General features: G+C 47.8%; 2 protein-coding genes across 2 annotated transcripts in view; one reads left to right on the top strand and one right to left on the bottom strand.

The window, feature by feature from the left end:
• Nucleotides 1-20,439, bottom strand: part of CYFIP2 (cytoplasmic FMR1 interacting protein 2) — a 106,826-nt gene that overhangs the window by 37,773 nt on the left and 48,614 nt on the right. The window contains exons 19-23 of the mRNA XM_079771342.1: nt 17,653-17,729; nt 15,101-15,209; nt 13,017-13,136; nt 6,987-7,186; nt 5,299-5,386 (exon numbers count right to left, since the gene is read on the bottom strand). Of these exons, the coding sequence (XP_079627468.1) occupies nt 5,299-5,386; nt 6,987-7,186; nt 13,017-13,136; nt 15,101-15,209; nt 17,653-17,729 (594 nt within the window). The remainder of the gene's footprint in view (nt 1-5,298; nt 5,387-6,986; nt 7,187-13,016; nt 13,137-15,100; nt 15,210-17,652; nt 17,730-20,439) is intronic.
• Nucleotides 2,542-3,375, top strand: FNDC9 (fibronectin type III domain containing 9; the record flags this gene model as incomplete). Its single annotated transcript, XM_079772973.1, has 1 exon — nt 2,542-3,375. The coding sequence occupies exon 1, from the start codon at nt 2,641-2,643 to the stop codon at nt 3,373-3,375; it is 735 nt and encodes a 244-aa protein (XP_079629099.1). The 5' UTR covers nt 2,542-2,640.

The following is a 20,439-nucleotide window of genomic DNA, read 5'->3' as shown; positions in this document are numbered from 1 at the left end:
GGGGTAGTACCCATGTCTTCTATCTGCCACCCGATGTAGCCCATGCCCACAGCTTTACAGATGATAGAACGGAGGCCCAGAGAATAAAAGACTCTTGACCAGTGTCATATGCCTAGGTGATGCCACAGGAGACCAGAAAAAAGAAGAGACTGCAGAGGTGGGATAGGATGTAGGGGTGGGATGGAGATGAAATTACTGTTTTCGTTGTGGGGTAATAGAGAAGGGCATCTTTGCATTCGAAACCATTGTCCAAAGAGTATCTAGATGTGGAAAAAAACAACAAACAACCAAAAAAACAAAAACCAAACCAAACCCTGAGCTAATTAGAACATTTAGGAGCCTTGGAAGAATTAGTACCACTCTGAGGATCAGATTTGTTTGCCCTTTTTTTTTTTTGTCAAATAAACAAGAGCGCCTCTCATTGGGCAAAAGCCTTTCCAGGCTGGTCCCGAAAGCATCCTGCGTACTTTATGCCTGCTGGTTGCCATGGTGAATGATGCTGATCTGAAGAAATGAATAGTGTGAGCGTTGGGGGCGGCAGTGGGATTACTCAGACAGTGGCGAGAGAGACATCAAGGAGAGCCCAGAGCAGAGGGGGAAAGGCACCATTCCCTTAGCTCGGGTCCACCTGCCTCTGAAGGCTACGCTCTAACCAGATCCTCAGCACACAAGCATCAGGTAAGAGGGAAAACGGCTCTTCTTGGAAATAGAAATGGCTTTTCCCTCCCCACTCCGCTTGGAGGAGGGCCAGGCCATGGTAATATACATAGTTATGCACGGGGGGGGGGGGGGGGGTCCCAAACAGAAGCAGAGGAAGGAAAATAAATAAGGGAGACAGATTTGGTCCTAAAAGCTGAGGATGCTGTTAGCATCTTGACAGAAAGCTCTTAAAAATGTCTGCCCTGGGGGACTCAGTCTGCAAAGACAGCCAGCTGCAGAGGGCAGGCAAACAGGAGAGAAGATTCACAACAAGAAACCGATTGCTAATCACCCCTGAAGGAAGGGTTTTACGAGGGCCATTGCCTCTATGTCCTTAGTCATGAATTAAGCTCTTTCACTGTGGTCGGAGGTGTATTTATAGGGATGTGTGGGGTGCTGGGTGGCGTGGATAGGTGTGCATGAGAGGGAGCGTACGTAGTCAGTCTCCTTCGCAATGACCTCCCCTGGAGGGATCCGAGCACACACACCTGTCTCGTCCCTTTCATGCCCCATTTTCCCGGGAGGAAATTTCCAGCCACATAGGAAGGCATGACTCCCCTTCCTGAGCATTTTAGTTCACTGTCATCCTTAGAGAAGGAAAACATGAACTGCGAAAGCACTAGACGCGATGCGTCTTTCTGCAGCTCACCCCCTCTAGGAAAACAGAAGGTGGGGTGGGGGGGGGGGAGGGAGGCAGGGAGGAGAGAGAACAGCTCCTCATGGAAGTCTGGCTTAATTTCCAATTCTGGTTAAAATCGGATTATTTTTTTGACTGTGTCACTGCAACCTAAAACAAAACCTCCCGTGTTTCATGGGAGAGGAGGCGCAGAGAGCAGAGCAGGGGGAGACCTATACGTCAACATACGCCGGTTATATATGGCTGCCCCTGGATTTTAGATGAGGGGAGATTCAGTGAGGGGGAAATACGCAGAATGAAAAGGAACAAAAAGGCTTGAGGATGGCGCTCCCTTCCCAAAGCCAGAGGGCTGGCAATCTGAAGACGGCTCGTTGGATTCATCTGGAAAAACAGCAACGGGTCCTAGTACCAGTGTCTCCTGTCACAGTAACATCCTATTACTAAACCCAGCAGCCTTGCTCTGAAAATCCAGCGGTGAAGTGGCTTTGAGGCTGGTTCGCTCATCCATAAAATGGAAATCTAGCTCAGAGGGTGTGATGACGAATAAAGGGAATTTGTTATTGTAGGTTGAACAGCTAGCAGGAGCTGCGAGAGGGCAATGGCTTGCTAACTGGTGGTTATTACCATTAACATTCATGGTCCCAGTAGTAATAAAGAGTAGCAGCTGTGCTGGTATTAGGAGCTGATTGTACTGATCTATGAAACTATTTCCTGGGTACCTTTGGCTTTGATAAAACAAACACAAGAACAGAGGCTTTGGGGAGAAATGAGCCACCAATGAGTGACAAATCTCTCGCCATGGGCAATAGAACTGGGAGGCAAAATGTTCTAGATGGCCGAGCTACCAGCACTCAGAGAAGATGCAAGAGGTCCAGAAGGGAAATCTAGGTGAGACACCTGCCTGGCTTGCAGGTCGCAGACCTGTGGTGACTCACGCAGGGACTCTGAGATGGTCCTGATTCCTCCTTTCGTTGCCTTTTTTCTTCTTGTTTTTAAGGCTTGGGAACAACGTTGTATGTAAAGGATCTGAACCAGGGCAGGACCAGGGACTGGGAAATGTGGGCTCATCTTTTTTCGGTCTGAAGGCCACCAGCTTTGGCATGAGACAGCCCTGATGGGACGTCTGTCCTGCGGTTGTTTAGCTATGCCTAGCTGAGTAACGTTGCCTCTTGGTCTCCATTTTCTGGTCTGTAAAATGGGGGTAATATTAGTCTCCATCTCGAATGCTCCATAAAGAGTGGCTATGATGATCATAAATAAATAATTAAGGGGAAGTCACTCTTCACTCTGATTCTGGTTGCAGGATGGGGATGACCATCGAGGTGTGGAACCTTTCTTCTTCGAGAGCCATCGTTTCCTGGACGCCCAAGGAGCCCTGCCAGGAGGACCATTACCATGTTATGTACAGGGCCAACTGGAACAACATCTTCACCGGCTACATTCGCAACAGCTTCCACTATGAGGAGAAGGTGCCTCGAACCGTCAGCAGGGTGGCCCTCGAGCACCTCGCCCCTTCCACTTTCTACTTCCTGTGCGTCAGCTGCAAGAAGCTTACCTACCCCCAGAAGCATTACTGCACCATGTTCTACACCCCGGATAAGAACCCGCTGGTTCCCAGAGGCTACCTGGTGAACCCCCAGCTCTCCCTGTGGGTCCTGCTGGCCATTCTGCTGGCCTGCTTCACAGCCGTCCTTGCTTTCATCTGCCTCCAGTACTGGTGCCTCCGCTGCCATGTGCCCCGTTGGTCTTACAGAGAGCCCCACATAATGGAAGCCAACGGATTGGTGAGATGGCCACGGGACGGCCCGGCTCCTGATCAGGAAGAGGAAGACCAGCAGGGGCTCCCCCTGGTGGAAAGGCCACGCAGAGATTCAGGAGCTGGAGTAGAACTGGAGGCCGAAGCCGCAGCCGCAGCCGCAGCCGCAGCCGCAGCAGCAGCAGCAGCAGCAGCCGAAGCCGACCAGGACGCCCCCAATGCAGGTGCCCCCCAGAGGGAGGGTGGTGGCCAACCTGGCATTCTGCCTCATTTTGAGGAGTGAGAGGTGGGGAGGAGGCAGCCCCCAATCTGTGGCATCAAGCCCTCCACACAGTAGTTCCTCTGTAAAAATGTGTCCGTAGACTTTCCATGTCTCCTCGCAAATTCAGTGTTCTTGTGGATCACCTGGCTCAGCGACCACACTCCTCAAGCCGGAGGACTCACCCCCATGCTGTGCTCTGGGAGAAGCGTGGCCTCTCAGGGGGCGCCTAGTGGGGGCCGGGGCAGTTAGAAATATAAACACTTATTTTAACATGAAAACACACGTGAATCCCTTAGGAAGTAGAAAGTGAAATTTGCATAACTTGACTAAAACACAGGACTTCAGGGGAGCTGTGGAGGTGAAGACAGTCAGCTTCAGGCCGAAGTCCAGCCTCTGCTTTGGGGGGGCTGTTTTGGAAAAGTGGACGAAGGATCGCCCCAACCTTTTTCCCAAATTTCAGGCAATTACATACCACCTCGGACATTATTTTTGTGTGTGTGTGTGTTTTTTTTTTAAGCCAGATACCATCTTTACTATTCTTAGCAAATAGTTTTAAATTGACTCATATTTAAAAACTTAAACTTATTTTAAAAGGAAGCTGTACATTAATCCAAACATGAATACTGGCACCCTCCTGCCATAAAGAAAAGAGACATAAGGATAAATAGAACGAAAACAAAATAATAAATTTGACCTAGATACTACTGCCTACTAAAGACTCCAAGTTTAAAGCCTGCTTTCTATTCTTCGACAAAAAGGAATATTAGCAAGCATTGAAGTACTAAAGACCTATTAGCACCAACATTAAGTCTGTCTCCTTGATATAAGCAACGAGGTTTGCAAGAGAAGTGGAAAGGGAGGCGTCCTTACTTTGTGAGTCCCTGGGATTTAAAGCCATGGCCGTGAACCATCTAAAATGCTGCGTGTCGGCGTCGCGATGAGAACGTTGCCTTGACCAGACTGGCTGTTCCGGAGAAGACACCTCCCAGCACCGCCCTGAGCGCCTCTAAGCCCCACCTCGAGGCCCGGCCGGCGGGAGCGCATCTGGGCTCACCACCCTTCCTAACCTAGGGCTCGCCGGCCCAGAGGACCACTTTTCTCAACAAGGTCACGTTTATCCAGTCGGTTCCTCTTCTAAGTTCATTGGAAAATGGGGTCAAAGGTGGCCATTTTATTCACCACCAAGAGAAACGTTGGCTTTTTTGTTGTTGACACACCTCACCGCTTCAGTGGCATTCTTCAGTCCGCCCTTAGCCCCCCGCCCAGGGAAGAAGTGATTCTCCCCCATCACGACGGGGAGACCGTGCACGTTGCTCCCTGTCGTCACCATGAGGTGGAAATGGAACTTGAGGAGGGCAGTGGTGACGTCTGCTTCAGTCTCTATTACACCCCCAGCATGTAAAACCCAGCCCCGTGTCTGGCCTATCGTGGGTGTTGAATAGATGTCTGTCCAACGCACGGCAGTGGGCGGAAGGTCTAGCACTGGCACCACTGGGAATGCGTAGTTAGCGTCAGGATGGGTGCTTGTGAACAAAGCTGCTCAGTTCTAGCTCCAGTCAAAGCTTCCCCTTCCCAACTGCTTCCTGCCTGCGAACCCCTTATATCTATCGAGCACAAACCCCAGAATCCCAGGACGGTGCCACCTCGAATCAGCCGAGAAACAGGAGGCGAGGGGAAAACGCCACGACGAGAAACCCCATGCATGCACTGCCCCACTCCCCTCCCTAAAACGTTCCTGCGCAGGATCCAGCCCCTGGCTGGAATTCACCCCCATCCTTGCTAGTTGTGAACAAATAAAGATGAATAAACTCACAGTCGTTTCCACCTGGATCTCACTGCTGCCTCCTTTTCTCCACTCCTTGCTTTTCTCTTTCGGGGAACACTTTTCCATTTGCCTTTGCTCACTAGCCCCCTTAGAGGTAGGACACGGGCAAGACGACTCACCTTGGACCCATAGAGGTAATAAGGCTGGACGTTGGCGGGTTTATCTCTTTGCGGTTCTTGGGTGAAAGGAATGGCAGTTCGGACAAAACTAGGAGAAGAAAGATGGGGCAGGAGTTAACCGAGTCCTGACAGTCTTCGGGGGACGTGATGTAGTGGGAGCCCTTCCTGACCAGGTGCAACCACACCGCTTCCTAGGTGGGTGCCTCTGACATACTCCCATCCAACCTCTGCCTCCTCCTCAAAGATGGGAAAGCTGCAGTCCAGACCACAGGCTTGATGAGGGGCCTGTGGCTGCTCAGGGCAGTGGGCTGGGCGTGAGAATGGCCTGCTCCAGGCCCCACGGCCCCACCTCCCCACCTCCCCACCTCCCCACCTTCCCATCCCCATGTTGGTTTCCCCAGAGCAGGGTTCTGCAAACTCTTTCTGTAAAGGCCCAGACAGCAAATATTTCCAGCTTCGCCAGCCAGATGGTCTCTGCTGCAGATAGATCAGCTCTGCTGGTCGCGTGAGAGCTCCCGTAAACAACAGTAAACGAATGAGCGTGGCTGAGCTCCTATGAATTTCAAATACTTTCCACTTGCCAACACATGATGATTCTTCTTTGGATTCCCCCTCTCCCTCACCATTTAAAAACATCAATACCATTCTTAGCTCATGGGCTGTATAAAAACAGCAGGGAACTGGATGTGGCTTGTGGGCCAGGGTTTGCAGACTTCTGCTCAAGAAGATTAAAGGTCCCAAATCTTCAGAGAACAGGAAGTGTGTCTTGCTAAGTGCATGGGTTCAGGAGCATCTGTGGATTCCTCCCAGACCTCCCATTCACTCAGCAAGTGCTTACTGAATGCCGGTCCCAAGGACACTGAGAGGACCTGCACACAGTTCTGCTCATCCTTACGTACTTACTTTGAAGTGAATACCTCTCACCTCTCCCACCAGGTTTTATCTGTGGGGATATGGGATCAGGTCTTGTTTCTACCTTGGTGCCTGGCCCAGGGCTGAGTGCACCTGCAGGAGACATGCTCCACTTTGCCATGCATGTGTGTGCTCTGCACACATATGCCTGTTTGCACACATGCATTCCCATATGTAGATGTCCTCACAGAAGTACCATCCGATCATGTCACTCCCCTTCCTTAAAGGTCGACAAATGCTCGATGCTAATGTGGTCTGTGGAGCAGTCCAGTCTGGTCCTGCTTCCTCCTGCATCCTGCCGCATCGTTCATGGTACCATTCCCCATCCCACCTGCTCCACCCTTACCAGCTTCCTGGCTCCTTAGAAACTTTGCCTGGAACACTCTTCTGCCTTTTTGCTTTATTTATCCCAACTCAGGCATGCCTGCTCAGAGGAGGAAGCCTCTCCTGAGGTCTGCATGGCTCCCCGGCCTGGATCAGGCGGTGCTGTTCTCTCGTGGGCTTTCTTCCATCTCTATGTTCACTGCTTATCACAGCACATTTATCGTGTGATACATCATTTCATAGATCGTGTGATTGTTTGATCTAGCCCGAAGGCTCCAAGAGGCAGGAAGGTGTCTACTTGCCTCCAGCACAGAGCCTGCGCCCAGGAGGGGCCCCGTGAGATGCCTGCGGCAGGGACGAGCTGACCCCTGGGCTGGGCCTAGTTTGGAGGAGGCAGCTGGCTGCTCCCTGGGCCCTCGTCCACCCCACCCGCTCCGACAGGGACTCCTTACCGGTTGGTGGATCCATTGTAGCAGTAGTTGGGGAGGAAGTCGAAGTTCAGCTCCCAGAAGACGTGCAGGGTGATGCGGCCGTAGGGGGCGGACACGTTGTGGTTGGCCTCCCGGAACATGGCGTCGAAGCTGTCCAGGGTCATGTGCTTGCACAGCAGCCGGTGCGTGAGCCGGTTGATCTCCAGCAGCCACTCCAGCTCCTGGCCGAGAGAGAACGGCAGCTGCTGAGGACTCACACAGACCTTACAGGTGTGCACCAGCGGGTCTGACCCATTCCTGTCACACAGGCGAGAGCCCCTCACACAACCTCCCAACAGCCGGCATGGGGACCAGGACCCCAGCAGCGGTGTGACAATGTTCTCTTGTTCTGAGTGGAAGGAACTGATTGACAGCCGTTGCCCAGGCTGCGTGCCTGTCCCAGGAAGGGGACCAGGTCATGTGCAAATGTCTGTCTGCTCGCCTCTGGGCACAAAGTATGACTGCTTGCTCTCCAGATTCCATCTGTAAGAAAAAGCCTGCCCCTCGGGGTCACAGGTAACGTAAAAGGAAGCTGTGACTGGCTGTCACCAGAGACTACGTGTCTGCCCTGCTTTAAGCAGGCATACTAGGTGCTTACGATTAGGTCAGATCACACAAAGCCACTCATATTTTAGGTCAAACACCATCAAATGAGTAATGTCATAGGGTTCAACCTAATATGTGCCAAGCAGTATTTTAAGCACTTTATATGTGTTAACGCATTTAATGCTCAACCCCCCCCCCCCCCCATGAAGTCAGTGTTATTGCTGCCTGACTTTGCACAAATAGAAACTGAAGCTTTGAGAAGTGAAGGAACTTAGCTTCAAATCTGGGAAGCTGGGCTGCAAAGTCCACATTCCTAACCCTGTGGAACACCTATAGGAATTCTGAAAGCAGCCGGGAGCAGATCATCTCCCCCTTTGGGCTGTAGGTACCTCAGTCACGCAGGGGTAGTCACCCTGGCCTAGGTGTGGCTGCAAGCTGTGGACGAGCAACCTGCTGTTGGCCACAATGACCTGAGGGAGCTGTGGGCCGACTGTTGGAATCCCACCTTCGGGCAGAGAACGGGAGCAGAGGGGATACTGCCCAGACACAACAGGGCACTGCATTTGCTGAGGAGTGAAAGGAGAGTGAACCCTTCGGGCTCGTCTAGTCCCTTATCACATTGCCATTGAAAAGCATCAGAGCACAGTCTTGTGCTGAGAGAGAGAGAGGGGGAGGGAGGGAGGGAGGGAGGGAGAGAGAGAGAGAGAGAGAGAGAGAGAGAGAGAGAGAGAGAGAGAGAGAGAGAGCAGCCTCCACGTGATGCCTCAGGACACTCCTGCACTGTTGTGGCTAAGCTGTCTCTTAAGATGGGAACGCCTGTTTCATAGAGGGGAAATTGAGGCTCGGCGGATGAAGTAACTTGCCCAAGATCACACAGGACATATGTAACAGGGCTTAGGATGTGAATCCAGGTCTTCAGACTCCAAATCATGTGTTTGGCCCCTGTGACACAGATAGCTGCCTGGAGTAAAGAAACAATGGCTAAGAAAGCCCTCTGAAAATGAAGACGGTCTTAAAACATAGAAGCAAAGAGAACATCAGAAGGGCAGTTCACCAGAGTGCAGCCCAGAGGTGGGACAGTTAGTGCAGCTTAATTGTCTGTGGTCACAGGAGGCAGCGTCACCAGCGACTCTATTTCGTTCTCATCGGCCACAAAGCCTCCAGAACCCTGGTCGGGGTCCAGAGTGTGGTCAAGTGGAGGCCCCCGGCCACACATCCCATCTTGGAGCTTAACCACTCTGAAACTCAGATTCTGTGGCTCCAAATTGGGGGCACAGAACTGGATCGCAGCTTGCAAGCTTAAATGGCTGCAGGGCCAGACAGGTCAGGTAAGTGGGACAAGCGGGGCAGGAGGGAGTCGTGGGCTGGGTTGTCTGTGGCAAATCGGAGCGCCCAGCCCAGAGAAGGCACAGCTGCTATTAGCTCCATCTGACTGTGGCATGGGAAAGGGGCTGAGTGAGAGAGAGCAGATGCTGCCATTTCTCAAAAATAGGTCAACATCTGGATTCCAATTCTGGAGTGGCAGCTGGAAGAGTAGGAGTCCAGTCCCTGTGCACCATGAGGCAGAGGAGGGCAGACACACAGATCAGCTCTCTGCTTCTTTCTTTTGGCCCAGCTAGCTGGACCTCATCTTTGTTTCAATTCACTTAGGATGGGTAAAAAATAACAATAATAAAAAGAGTAAACGCTAAGGAGTACGTTTCTAAGATCAACGAGTCGTCCCACTATGGGGAAGATAGCTGCAGATAAGAAAGCGGGGAACCACTTCTGTCCTGCTGTTCTGTGCTCTCCACAGTCTCAGGAATGCGTGTCAGTGTAGACAAGGGGACCGGGAGAGCGCTCTCAGCTCTGCTGGTGTGGGGGCCGCTGGGAGTGGAGGCCCCGCGCCTGCCGTGCAGCAGCACAAGGGTGTTTCTTTGTGACGTAATCCCCATTGTGGTCTTACATCTGCCGTGCTCTCCTGGCCTTCCTTCAGGAGGGCCCCTGCCTGTGGGACGGATGCAGGGCTCGGTGCAGTGGGTTTAAAAGGCACATGAGCGGTTCAGGCACCTGCAGAGAGGATGTCAGCATTCCACAGTAAAGTCGGTTTACTGAGGAAATAAAATACCTACATGGGCGATTCTGTGAAGTATGGGAAGATCTCTTCAAGGGCAACCAGAAACCCGAGTGTCAGCCACATGGGCCTGGTGACCAGCTCTGTGGCCCCAGGGAGGCGAGAAGATCTGGGTTCTCGAACTCAGGGTCAGTGAGAGCTGGCAGGTCAGATCCATGAATGATGTGTCCCGGGAGCTGGCAGCAAACTGACAGCACAGCCCAGCTGCCGGGCATGTCTAGGCAGTGGTCACCAGCTGGGAGGGCTGGTCTGGTGCTGCCAGAACTTCTGCACATTTACTCGCATTCTTCCAAATTTTTAATGGTGGCTCAAAATTTTAAATATGCTCTGCAGCCTGAGGCTGCCACCTCTCAGCTGCAGTTTTTTAAAAAAATATATTTTTATTGATTTCAGAGAGGAAGGGAGAAGGAGAGAGAGATAGAAACAATAACGATGAGAGAGAATCATTGATCGGCAGCCTCCTACATGACCGAGGATCGAGCCTGCAACCTGGGCATGTGCCCTGACCAGGAATCGAACCGTGACCTCCTGGTTCCTAGGTCAATGCTCAATCACTGAGCCACACCGGCACTGGCCGGGGTCAACTTCAGCTGTTCACAGCTCTCTCGGAGCATCTATTTACGTGGTTGCGTAGGAGGATGGTGACTGACAGGAAAGGTTTGCAGCCTCCCAACTGTCATCAGGCTGCCTCCCATCAGATAGAAGTTTCTAAGGTGGAGGGAAGGGCTGAGGGCAGCGCATTCCTGGGTTTGTTTTTCAGAAGAGGCTGAAGCCTCTCAGCGAGGTGGGAGGAGGGTGTCTCCAGACCCCACAGCGGGGAGCATCCCTGGGGCCTCCTCTTCAAGGGTTCCAGGGGCAGTGGCTGCTCTCCTGGGGGCCATCATCCTCACCTGCTAAACACCGGCTTGCACTGCTTGTTTTGATTTTATTCTTGGCTCAAAGAGCAGTCAGTGCCTTTCAAGGGTTGGGCCACGCACACCCACGCACACCCCAAACCAGTTTTCCCATCCGATAAGCTCTTTTATTACTGGGAAACTGAAAGAGACAGATAGATTAAAAACAAAAAGGAAAAGACGAAAACAAAAGTCCTACCGCTTGGAGATAATCACTGCTAACATTTGGGCATAAACAAAGAAAAATCTATTTCTTAAAATAGATGTCCCGGAAGAAGGCGTGCCACATGATAGTCTCTTCCCGTAAGGGACCTGGGGCTGAGGTGGGCAGCTGGGTCAAGTCCTCTTATGAAACGTTGTTGAAAATTCACCCCGAGAACATCTCACTGCAGCTCCAGATTCCTATGTTCCTCTCCTCTGTTTTTCCCCATAGGTTATTATTTATTAAGTGCAATGAACTATGCAAAGCTCTTTCCAGACAGTAGCTCATTTCATCCTTGCAACAACGCCATGAGGTGAATGCTAATCTTTCCTCCATGGTGTAGGTAGGGAAACAGGCTTACAGAAGATAAATAACTTGCCAAGGTCACCTAGCCAGTAACAGGCAGGGTCAGGACTGCGCCCGCTGGTCTTTCTGACTCTGAAGCCCTACTTTTCAATCCTTTTTTTTTTTTTTTAAAGTTCTTGTCCACTTAAAAACAAACAAACACCTTTCTATTTGCAAATAATTTTAGACTTACACAAAAGTGAAAACAGCAGAGTTCTGGCCTACCCCTGACAATGTTTATCCAATGTTAACCTCTTACATAACCATGGCATGATTATCAAAAGTAGGAAATTAACGTCGGTACAGTGCTATTAACTCAAAGACAGACCTTATTTGAATTTCACCAGTTTGTCCACAAAGGTGCTTTTTGTTGCTTTGGAGTTCAATCCAGGACCCACATTGCATTTAGTGGTCCTGTCTTCTAGTCTTTTCCAACTCTAGTCGTTTTCAGTCTTTCTTTGCCTTTTATGATCTGGATGCTTTTGAAAAGTATTGTTCACTGTTTGTGTTTCTTTTGAGGGACTGTCTTTGATTTGGGTTTATGTGCTTTTTCTCATGATTAGACTGAGATTATGCATTTTGGAAATACCACAGAAAAATACATACCAGGGACACATGAATATATCTTATTACGACCTTTGATGCCTGGGTAAGAGGGTCTGCTAAGTCTCCCCATTGTAAACATACTATTCTTCTATTTGGAGCGAATAAATGTCTTGAAGGAGATAATTTGATATTATCTTGCAAGTATTCTGTTTCTTCCCAAAGTTATTTTGGGGGTAATTTTTTTTTTATTGTGGGAAAATATACATAACATAAAATTTACCATTTTAACTATTTTTAAATGTACAGTTATGTGGCATTAAGTACCTTCACATTATTGTGCAACCATCACTACCATCCATCTCCAGAACTTCTTAATCTTCCTCAACAGAAACTCCGTACCCATTAAACACTAACACTCCTTCCCCACAACCATCCCCCCACCCCCACTTTCTATCTCCATGAATTTGGCTACTCTGGGAATCTCCTAATAATTGGAATCATAATATGTTTTTCTTAAAGTTCTGTCCACTGCCCTCGCTGATGTGTCTCAGTGGGTTGGGTGTCGTCCTGTGCACCGAAAGGTTGCTGGTTTGATTCCAGGTCAGGGCACATGCCTGGGTTGTGGGCTCGATCCTCAGTAGGGTGCGTGCAGGAGGCAGCCAATCAATGTTTGGCATTCTCTCTCCCAAAAATAAATCGATAAAAAAGTCTTAAAAAAAATTCTGTCCATTAATTTTAGCATCCATGTAGTGATCTAATGGTGACTTCATTCCTTCTACTCATCTGCTTTTGAAAGCATTAAAGCCTTCCTTTGATTCTTACTTAAAGCCTGATCAATCAAGCTTACTCTAATTCTTGGAAAGAATTAATATAGAGAAGTTCAAAAGCTGTTTAATAGAGGGACAGTCCATGCTTGTGCAATAGGACTGATTATTATTTTCATTTCATTCAGGTCCCCTGGCAGATGAAAATGTGGGGACCTTTGTTAAAAATTATTAAGAATTTTAAGACAGCAAGAGCAGAGCATTAAACCCAGCACGGAGCCCCTCTGGGCCCTGTACTACGGCACACCCATGAGGTTGGCCCTGTTGTACAACCTTCCCTGGCTTCATAGGACACCCACCTACTTGCCAGGATCTACAGCATCCTAAAGGACAAGGAATTGTGCCCCCAGGTTGGCCCTCCCAAGAGATTTCAAGACCCCTCTCTACTCTCACGGCAATCAGGAGGGTAAGATTATTCTCATTCTTAAGTCTATTTTTTCTGCTCTATTCAGATAGGAAGGAAACTTGCTGCCCTCTATAACTGGCCCAGTACTAAGCTCACAACAACATCCAGCTAGAATCCCAGATCCTCCCATCTCTTACCACTATGGAGGTCAGGTCCTCACTCTCAAAGCGGCTGATGGCCTGGTCCAAGGATTTGTACATGGCGGCAGAGATGCGCTGAGTAATGAGTCTGTTCAGGTCAATTGATCTACCCAGGAGCTGGATATGAGAGGGAGAGAGAGAGAGAGAGCACAGAATTACTTAGTAGTGAGATTTGCACAGACATGACAATGAAATGCAATGCACTGATAGGAATCTGGATTAAAAGTATGAAGGACATAACTGGGGCAAATGGGGACGCTCTGTAGAATACAGTATTGTTCAATTTCCTGAGTGTGACAATTCTATTTTCATTACGAGAGAATGTCGTTGTTCTTAGGAGATAGGTGCTGAGGTGTTCAGGGGTAAAGTCTCATGATATATGCAACTTATTCTCAAACGGTTAAGAAAAAAAGTATATTCTTTTAAAATATATATATATATATATATTTTTTATTTCAGCGAGAGGAAGGAAGAAGGATAGGAACATCAATGATGAGAGAGAATCATTGATCAGCTGCCTCCTGCATGCCCCCTAGCAGGGAATCAAACCTCAACAACTGAGCCACACCGGCTGGGCAAATAGTATATTCTTTAAAATATATATTTCCATATATTATTTATATTTATACATAAATATATTTTATATATTTGCCACAATTGTGGGAGAGAGAAAATATATACCTGAGAAAGAAAAAGTGGTAAAACCTTAATAATCGTGAATCTGTTTATAGAGAATATATGTACTCATTGTACTATTCTTTCAAGTTTCCTGTAGTTTTGAAATATAAAACGTTGAGGGAAAATACAATTTATTCAGACTGCAGGAAGAGGCTCAGGACAGGCTCTGGCATCCGTGCAATGCCAACATCCTAAATTAGCCCTAGCTCCTTCCTGACTCTGCCCTGTGCCCCAATTCACACTCACCAGGAATAGCCACCCCTCAGCAAGGGCCGCTGTGTGCCTTTGTGGGGATGAATTTAAAAGCAGGAGCATGAAGGGCTGGTTATAGAAGGGAAAATGTAGCTTACGATAATTTCCACTGGGGAACGCAGGGGCAGAATTGCAGATGCTATGGAGAGAGCAGTAGACATTTACTGACCACCTGCTCTGTGCCCTGCACTTTGCTAGGCACCCAAGGATTATTCTTAACCGTGTAATTTTTTCTACTTGTCTTCTGGGGTGAATTTTCTACCAACCGACGAGGGCCCCTTAAAGCCACTATGTGCACACATAAAGCCCTCATTACTGAACACCCTGTGGCTAATTCTGCTGCATCAGTAAGTGACAGTCATAATTCTCTGTTGTTGGCAGAGGAGAGAATGAATGTTCTCTTTCCTGTTTTTATTCTCCATTTCCCTTGCATTTCTCATAGCAACGGGAATGTCAGGGTTTCCAAGGAACCCCTTTCCTCTTCATCGAGAGCATCTCCTCCGTGGAGGCTCAGCCCCCTTCACCTCAGTCTTTTCCACAAATGCCATGGACCACAGGAGAAGCACATAGAGGCCACAGGGTAAAGTCCATTTCACCACCGCGTGGCTGCCAGCAGGGCGTAGCAGGGAGCAGTATGCTGGGGCAGCTCTTATTTTGTCTGCCTTGTTCCGTTAATGTTTGTAAGCAGGAGTATGTGTCTGAGCTCCTGATAACATTTCCACTACACCGGGGGTCAAGTGTTCACAGAAACCAACCCCACAAAAATAAACCATAATTTCTACCCTGGGTTTAGCCTGACATGCTTTGTTTCAAAGGCCCGAAGCTCTCCATCATTTAGGCTAGCATCTGACCTTGCAGGGACACGTTTACCCACTGCTGAGCAGCAGTCCCGATGGAAAGAAGTGGGCGGCAGCTTAGGATGGGAAGACATGTTCCCAGAGGTGAGCGGCAGACGAGCGGAGAGCCGGGAACTTGAACCAGAGGAGGCCGCGTGCCTTTGCACTGTTTGTAGACTCTGTGTCACACCTATCTTAGACATCCACACAGGCAATGTGCAGACAGCACAGTCCTGCTTTCTGACCTCCATGCTAACCTCACAGCTACTCTCCCCTGCCTGCTCCAGTTCCACCGTGGGTTCCGTTCCCTATTACCTGGACGTGTCTCTGTTTCAGCAGCGTTTCGTAGCGGTTGGACGGCGGGTACGGAATGATGACTCCATAGTTCTTACATTCGGCTCTAAAACGTTTATCCAACAGGACACTGCAAGGAATGAGAGTTAAATGAGGCCAGCCAACGTGACAGCGAATTGTTTTCAACTGCCCCGCCATGTCTGCTTTACACCAGGATCTACCCATAAAGCACTGTCTTATGCATTTTAAGTATAATTTCTTTTCTGTTTTAGAGCAAAGTCCTTCAAATTTCTTTTAAACCAGAAGAGCTCAATATGTGAACCAGAATGTCTAAGTTAAAGACTGGCAACAGAGATGTTGACTTTTCTCTTTTATTCACTGACCAAAAAATCAACAACAACAACAAAATGGAGTGCGTGCTCGTCATATCCCAGATCCTTGCTTGGGACAGACAGTTCCCAACGGGAAACATTCTAAGTACTAGGAATACAAAGTTCCTGTCCTCTGGAAGTCTACGTTCTAGTGAGAAGAGACTGAAACTAAAAAAGTAGGCAGAGGAATAAAGTAATTTCAAACAGTGTACGTCTGCATGGTATTCATTATTTATCAGGTGTGCACACGCATGCTTTTCATCTCACACCTATGAGTTGGAAGTACCATTATCATCTTTCACACTGAAGTGTACACTGCAGAGTAATAAGTTCTCTGAAAACAATAAAACAGGACCATCTGGTATGAGGAGGCCAGAGAAAGCCTCTCTGGAGAGGTTTTGTTGGACAGAGACCTACATGCGAAAAATGGCCAGATCTGGGGGAAGAATCCTCAGGCACAATGAGCTTGGGATGTCTGAGAAAAGGAAAGATGGCCAGTGTGGTGGAGAACATGGTGCAAAAATGAACTTAGAAAGTTAGTCCAGGGGCCAGGTCACGTGGGACTACCTAAGCCACAGGAAAGAGGTTAGATACTCTGCAGATGTAACTGGATGTCATGGAAAGGAAGTCATGAAGCAGGACAGTGACCCAATCTAAATGCACATTCTCCAGAACCGAGAGCAGCCACCACCCCATGAGCCTGCTGAGCACCTGAGATGCGGTGGGTCCACGTGGAGATGCACTAGGAATATAAACTACATTCTAGATTTTGAAGACGTAGACAAAAAACACAAAACTATCTCTAGTACTATTTAATTGTTACATGATGAAATTGTAGTATTTTAGATATACTGGATTACGTATTACATAAAATATATTGCTAAATTAATTTTGCCTATTTTTCCTTTTTTAAATATGGCAACTAAAATTTTAAAAATTACATTTGTGGCTCACATGTATAATTGCATTATATTTCTTCTCTCTTAATATTTTTAATTGTTTTTGTTGTTGTTGTTTTTAGAGAGAGAGAGAGAGAGAGAGAGAGAGAGAGAGAGAGAGAGAAGAAGAAGAAGAAGGAGGAGGAGGAGGAGGAGGAGGAGGAGGAGGAGGAGGAGGAGGAGGAGGAAGAGGGAGAGAGAAACATCATCGATCAACTGCCTCCTGCATGACCCCTACCAGGGATCTAGATGGCACCCTGGGCATGTGTCCTCACCAGCAACCTTTTGGTGCACAGGATGACGTCCAACCAACCTCATGGGCCAGGGCTAATTGCATTATATTTCTAATGGTCAGCACTGATCTAGATCATTCTCTCCCTCCTGTGCTTTCTAATTCTTCCAGCCTCTCTCCAGCTTTGTCATGCCGTTTGCTCCCTCTTGTGGTCTGTGGAGATCTTTACATGTACTAATTCACCTTAATCCTCTCTCAGCAGCCTCTTGAACTTTCCAAGTAATGCACACAATATATTCGTTTCAGGTGTACAACATCGTGATTTGACATTTATATACTTTCAGAAATGATCATCATGATAAGTCTAATAAGTATGTCACCATACAGAGCTGTTACTATATTATTGATTACATTCCCTATGCTGCACACTGCATCTCAGTGGCTTATTTATTTTATAACTGGAAGTTTGTTCCTCTTATTAAACTTGACCCTTTTCATCTACCCATCCACCCCTCCCCTCTGGCAACCATTAGTTTGCTCTCTGTGTCTGTGAATTTGTTCCTCTTTTTGTTTTGTTTGTGTGTTCTGTTTTTCAGATGCCACATAAAAGTGACATCATATGGTATCTGGCATGCTATTGTTACTATACTTCTGCCACAGGGACTTTGCACAAATAGTTCCTTTTCCCTACATTTTCCTGTCCCCCTCCTTCATCTAGTTTTACTTTACTCCTGTCACTTTCACAAATGAACTCAAATGTACCTTTCTCAGGACAGCCGTTCCAGCTCCCCACCCAAAGACTAGTTCAGGTTTAACCGTCATACATTTCCATGAACTTTGCCTTCATAGGGAGCATGTAACTCCCCTTGTCACTGTGCATTCACCAGTTTTTATTAATGTCTGTCTTCCCCAACATAAATCTATTTTCCTCTCCTACATTCTAGCACCCAGGCCAGACCCATGGAAGCATTTAGGTTTCCTTACATGCGAATGAAGGGAGGTTTTGCAGCAGCAAACCCCAGGCTCTCTTACCTGCCGGCCATGGCTTTGTAGTAAGCGAAGATCTGATCCGCCAGCTTGTAGACAAACTGATCAAAACACAGGTTCACCTGGCGAAGAGGAAGCAGAACATGTCAGTGGAGTCTGTCCAGCTTTACCACAGAGACTTGGGCAACTCAAAGAGGGCAGTGGGCTGGTCTGCCTGAAGCTGTGGGGCGAGAGGCTTTGAAGAAAAAAGAAAAAAGACTATATGGCCAAGTTTACTTTGGGGAACCTGGTTCCTTGTTCTCAAGGTCCTCAGTGAGGCACAGAGAAGGCAAAGTTCGAAAAGCTGTTGAGGAACCGCCTTCCCCACTTGTCCCCTCTTCGGTGTTACAGGGGCCGGCCCAAGGGGGACGCCACAGACAGGTCTTCATGTCCTGTAATGACTCGTGTCGGCCTCCCCTGGCCACCTCTCATGACAGACTTTCTTGTCTTTTCCTTTCACTGTACTTAACCTTGCTTTGCAAATAAAGAGGTGGATGGTCATCAGAAGTTTAAACACTCAAAAAATAGGATGCTTAAAAATCTTTGATTTTCAATGAACAAGGGGCTGTCTTGCCATGTCAATGTTTCATCCCATTGGTGATGCTCGGGTGGGAAGGAAGTTCGCATCAGACACAGGATCAAATCCCAATCCTCCGACCCAGCAAGAGCAGGAAATGGCTGAGGGTGAAATTTCAAAGGGGAGTGGCAGTGTAATGTCAAAAGAAACAGGTCATATTTAGGTGACTCATCTTCGATTCTTTTCTTACCAAATTCTCAGCTCTATATTCAAAGAGCTTTCATGCCTTTTGTTTTACACCCCAGGTGGTATATACAGTGCTGGCCTCATATGCAGGTAACCAAGGCATCCGACCTGGACTTGGACTTCAAAGGTATTGGTCTTCCTCCAGGCAAAGAGCCTGCAGGGTCCAGGTGGGAGTGCCCAGTCATACCCCATAATCCTCCTCTTGAACCAGCTTTGAGTACCCTTGCCTAAGTGGCTCAAGCCCCTTCCAGGCCCTGCATGCTCTTTTCCCTGAGTTTAACCTTGAAGATGAACTATACTGCAGGTATGTGCACCCCCCAGGGCTGGCTAAGAGAGCATTTTTTGTGGCCATGGTGGTAGACGAAGCTTGGGCATCCATGTACACATACATGAGGTCCTTCAGGGTGGGAAACAGGGCTTGGGGATGGGAAGAGAAAGGGGTCAGGAGACACAAAAGATTGTATTTCAACTCCCATAGAAATTGGAGAATCTAGAAAGAAAGCAGCAGCTCTATTAGCTTTTCTTTGGAATACATAAACTTTCAAACAAATCTGGTGGTACTGCATACCCTAAAACATTAAAGTCCTTCTTTTATAAATAAGAATGCCCTATATTTGTATGACAATTTTACCAAATGGGCCTCGTTCCATGTTTATAGAATCCCACGTGCTTAAGTAGAACAAAGACTATCATCCAATTTCCAGAAGGTAAAACTAAGTCACTAGCGCCTTTGATCTCATGTTTCTGCCCCTTGCTGGCCCATGGAAGGACTGCACTTCCTTGCTCCTCTTTGAAAGGAGGCACAGCCACGTGATTTGCTTTGACCAATGGCATGTGTCACTTTCAGGTGGAAGCTTTAAGTATCTAAGTATCAGAACGTGATTCACCCTAACCCAGTGGTTCTCAACCTTCCTAATGTCGCGACCCTTTTTAATACAGTTCCTCATGTTGTGGTGACCCCCAACCATAAAATTATTTTCGTTGCTACTTCATAACTGTAATTTTGCTACTGTTATGAATCGTAATGTAAATATCTATGTTTTCCGACGGTCTTAGGTGACCCTGCTAGCGGTTCTCAACCTGTGGGTCGTGACTCCAGGCGACCCTGCTAGCGGTTCTCAACCTGTGGGTCGTGACCCACAGGTTGAGAACTGCTGCTGTAGAGCCTAAGACCATCGGAAAACACAGATATTTACATTACGATTCATTAACAGTAGCAAAATTACAGTTATGAAGTAGCAACGAAAATAATTTTATGGTTGGGGGTCACCACAACATGAGGAACTGTGTTAAAGGGTCGCGGCATTAGAAAGGTTGAGAACCGCTACCCTAACCCTTCCCCCTGCAACCAGTAAATATCCCAGATGGGTCCCAGATTGAAGACTACATAGAATAGAGGCCCCAGCCAACCCATACTGGAGAAATAAACCTTTGGTTTCAAGCTACTAAGACTTTTGGGGTTGTTTGTTACTGCATCACAACGTAGCTTATCCTGACCATTACAGAAATAAACCGTCTCTAGTAAACAGCTTTACCAATTGAAAAGATGGCTATGTCAGTCCTATCAGTACTATATAGAGACTCTGTGACCTTGGGGTAATGACGCTTGACCCCTTGACATCTGTCAAATAGGTAGTAGCATAGACTTTTTAAAATTGTTGTAAAGATTACTTAAAATGTTTATATAGTGCTTAGCACTATGCCTGGCAAATGGTAAATACATAATAATTGATAGGTGTATTACTGTTGTTTTTATTAGCCAAGTAATCAAACCATAAAAAGACCCATTGGAAAATTAATTTTACCCAAGCAGTCCTATCATGTCCCATCCCTTCAACATTTGAAAAAGAAAGACCTCATCCCGGTCTAGGTCCTTTGGGACAACCACGATGTTTATAAAGAGCTCTCTCTGGAACCAGTCACTGATCCCATGCTATGGTCTCCCCCAAATTCATATGTTGAGATCCTAAACCACAAGGGTGATGGTATCAAGAGGTGAGGCCTTTTTTGGGGGGGGGGATTAGGCCCTG

This window comes from Cnephaeus nilssonii (assembly GCF_951640355.1).
Source record: "Cnephaeus nilssonii genome assembly, chromosome: 5".
Lineage (NCBI taxonomy): Eukaryota > Metazoa > Chordata > Mammalia > Chiroptera > Vespertilionidae > Cnephaeus > Cnephaeus nilssonii.
Note: the sequence above shows the minus strand (reverse complement) of the source record. Positions and strands in the feature narration are given on the sequence as shown.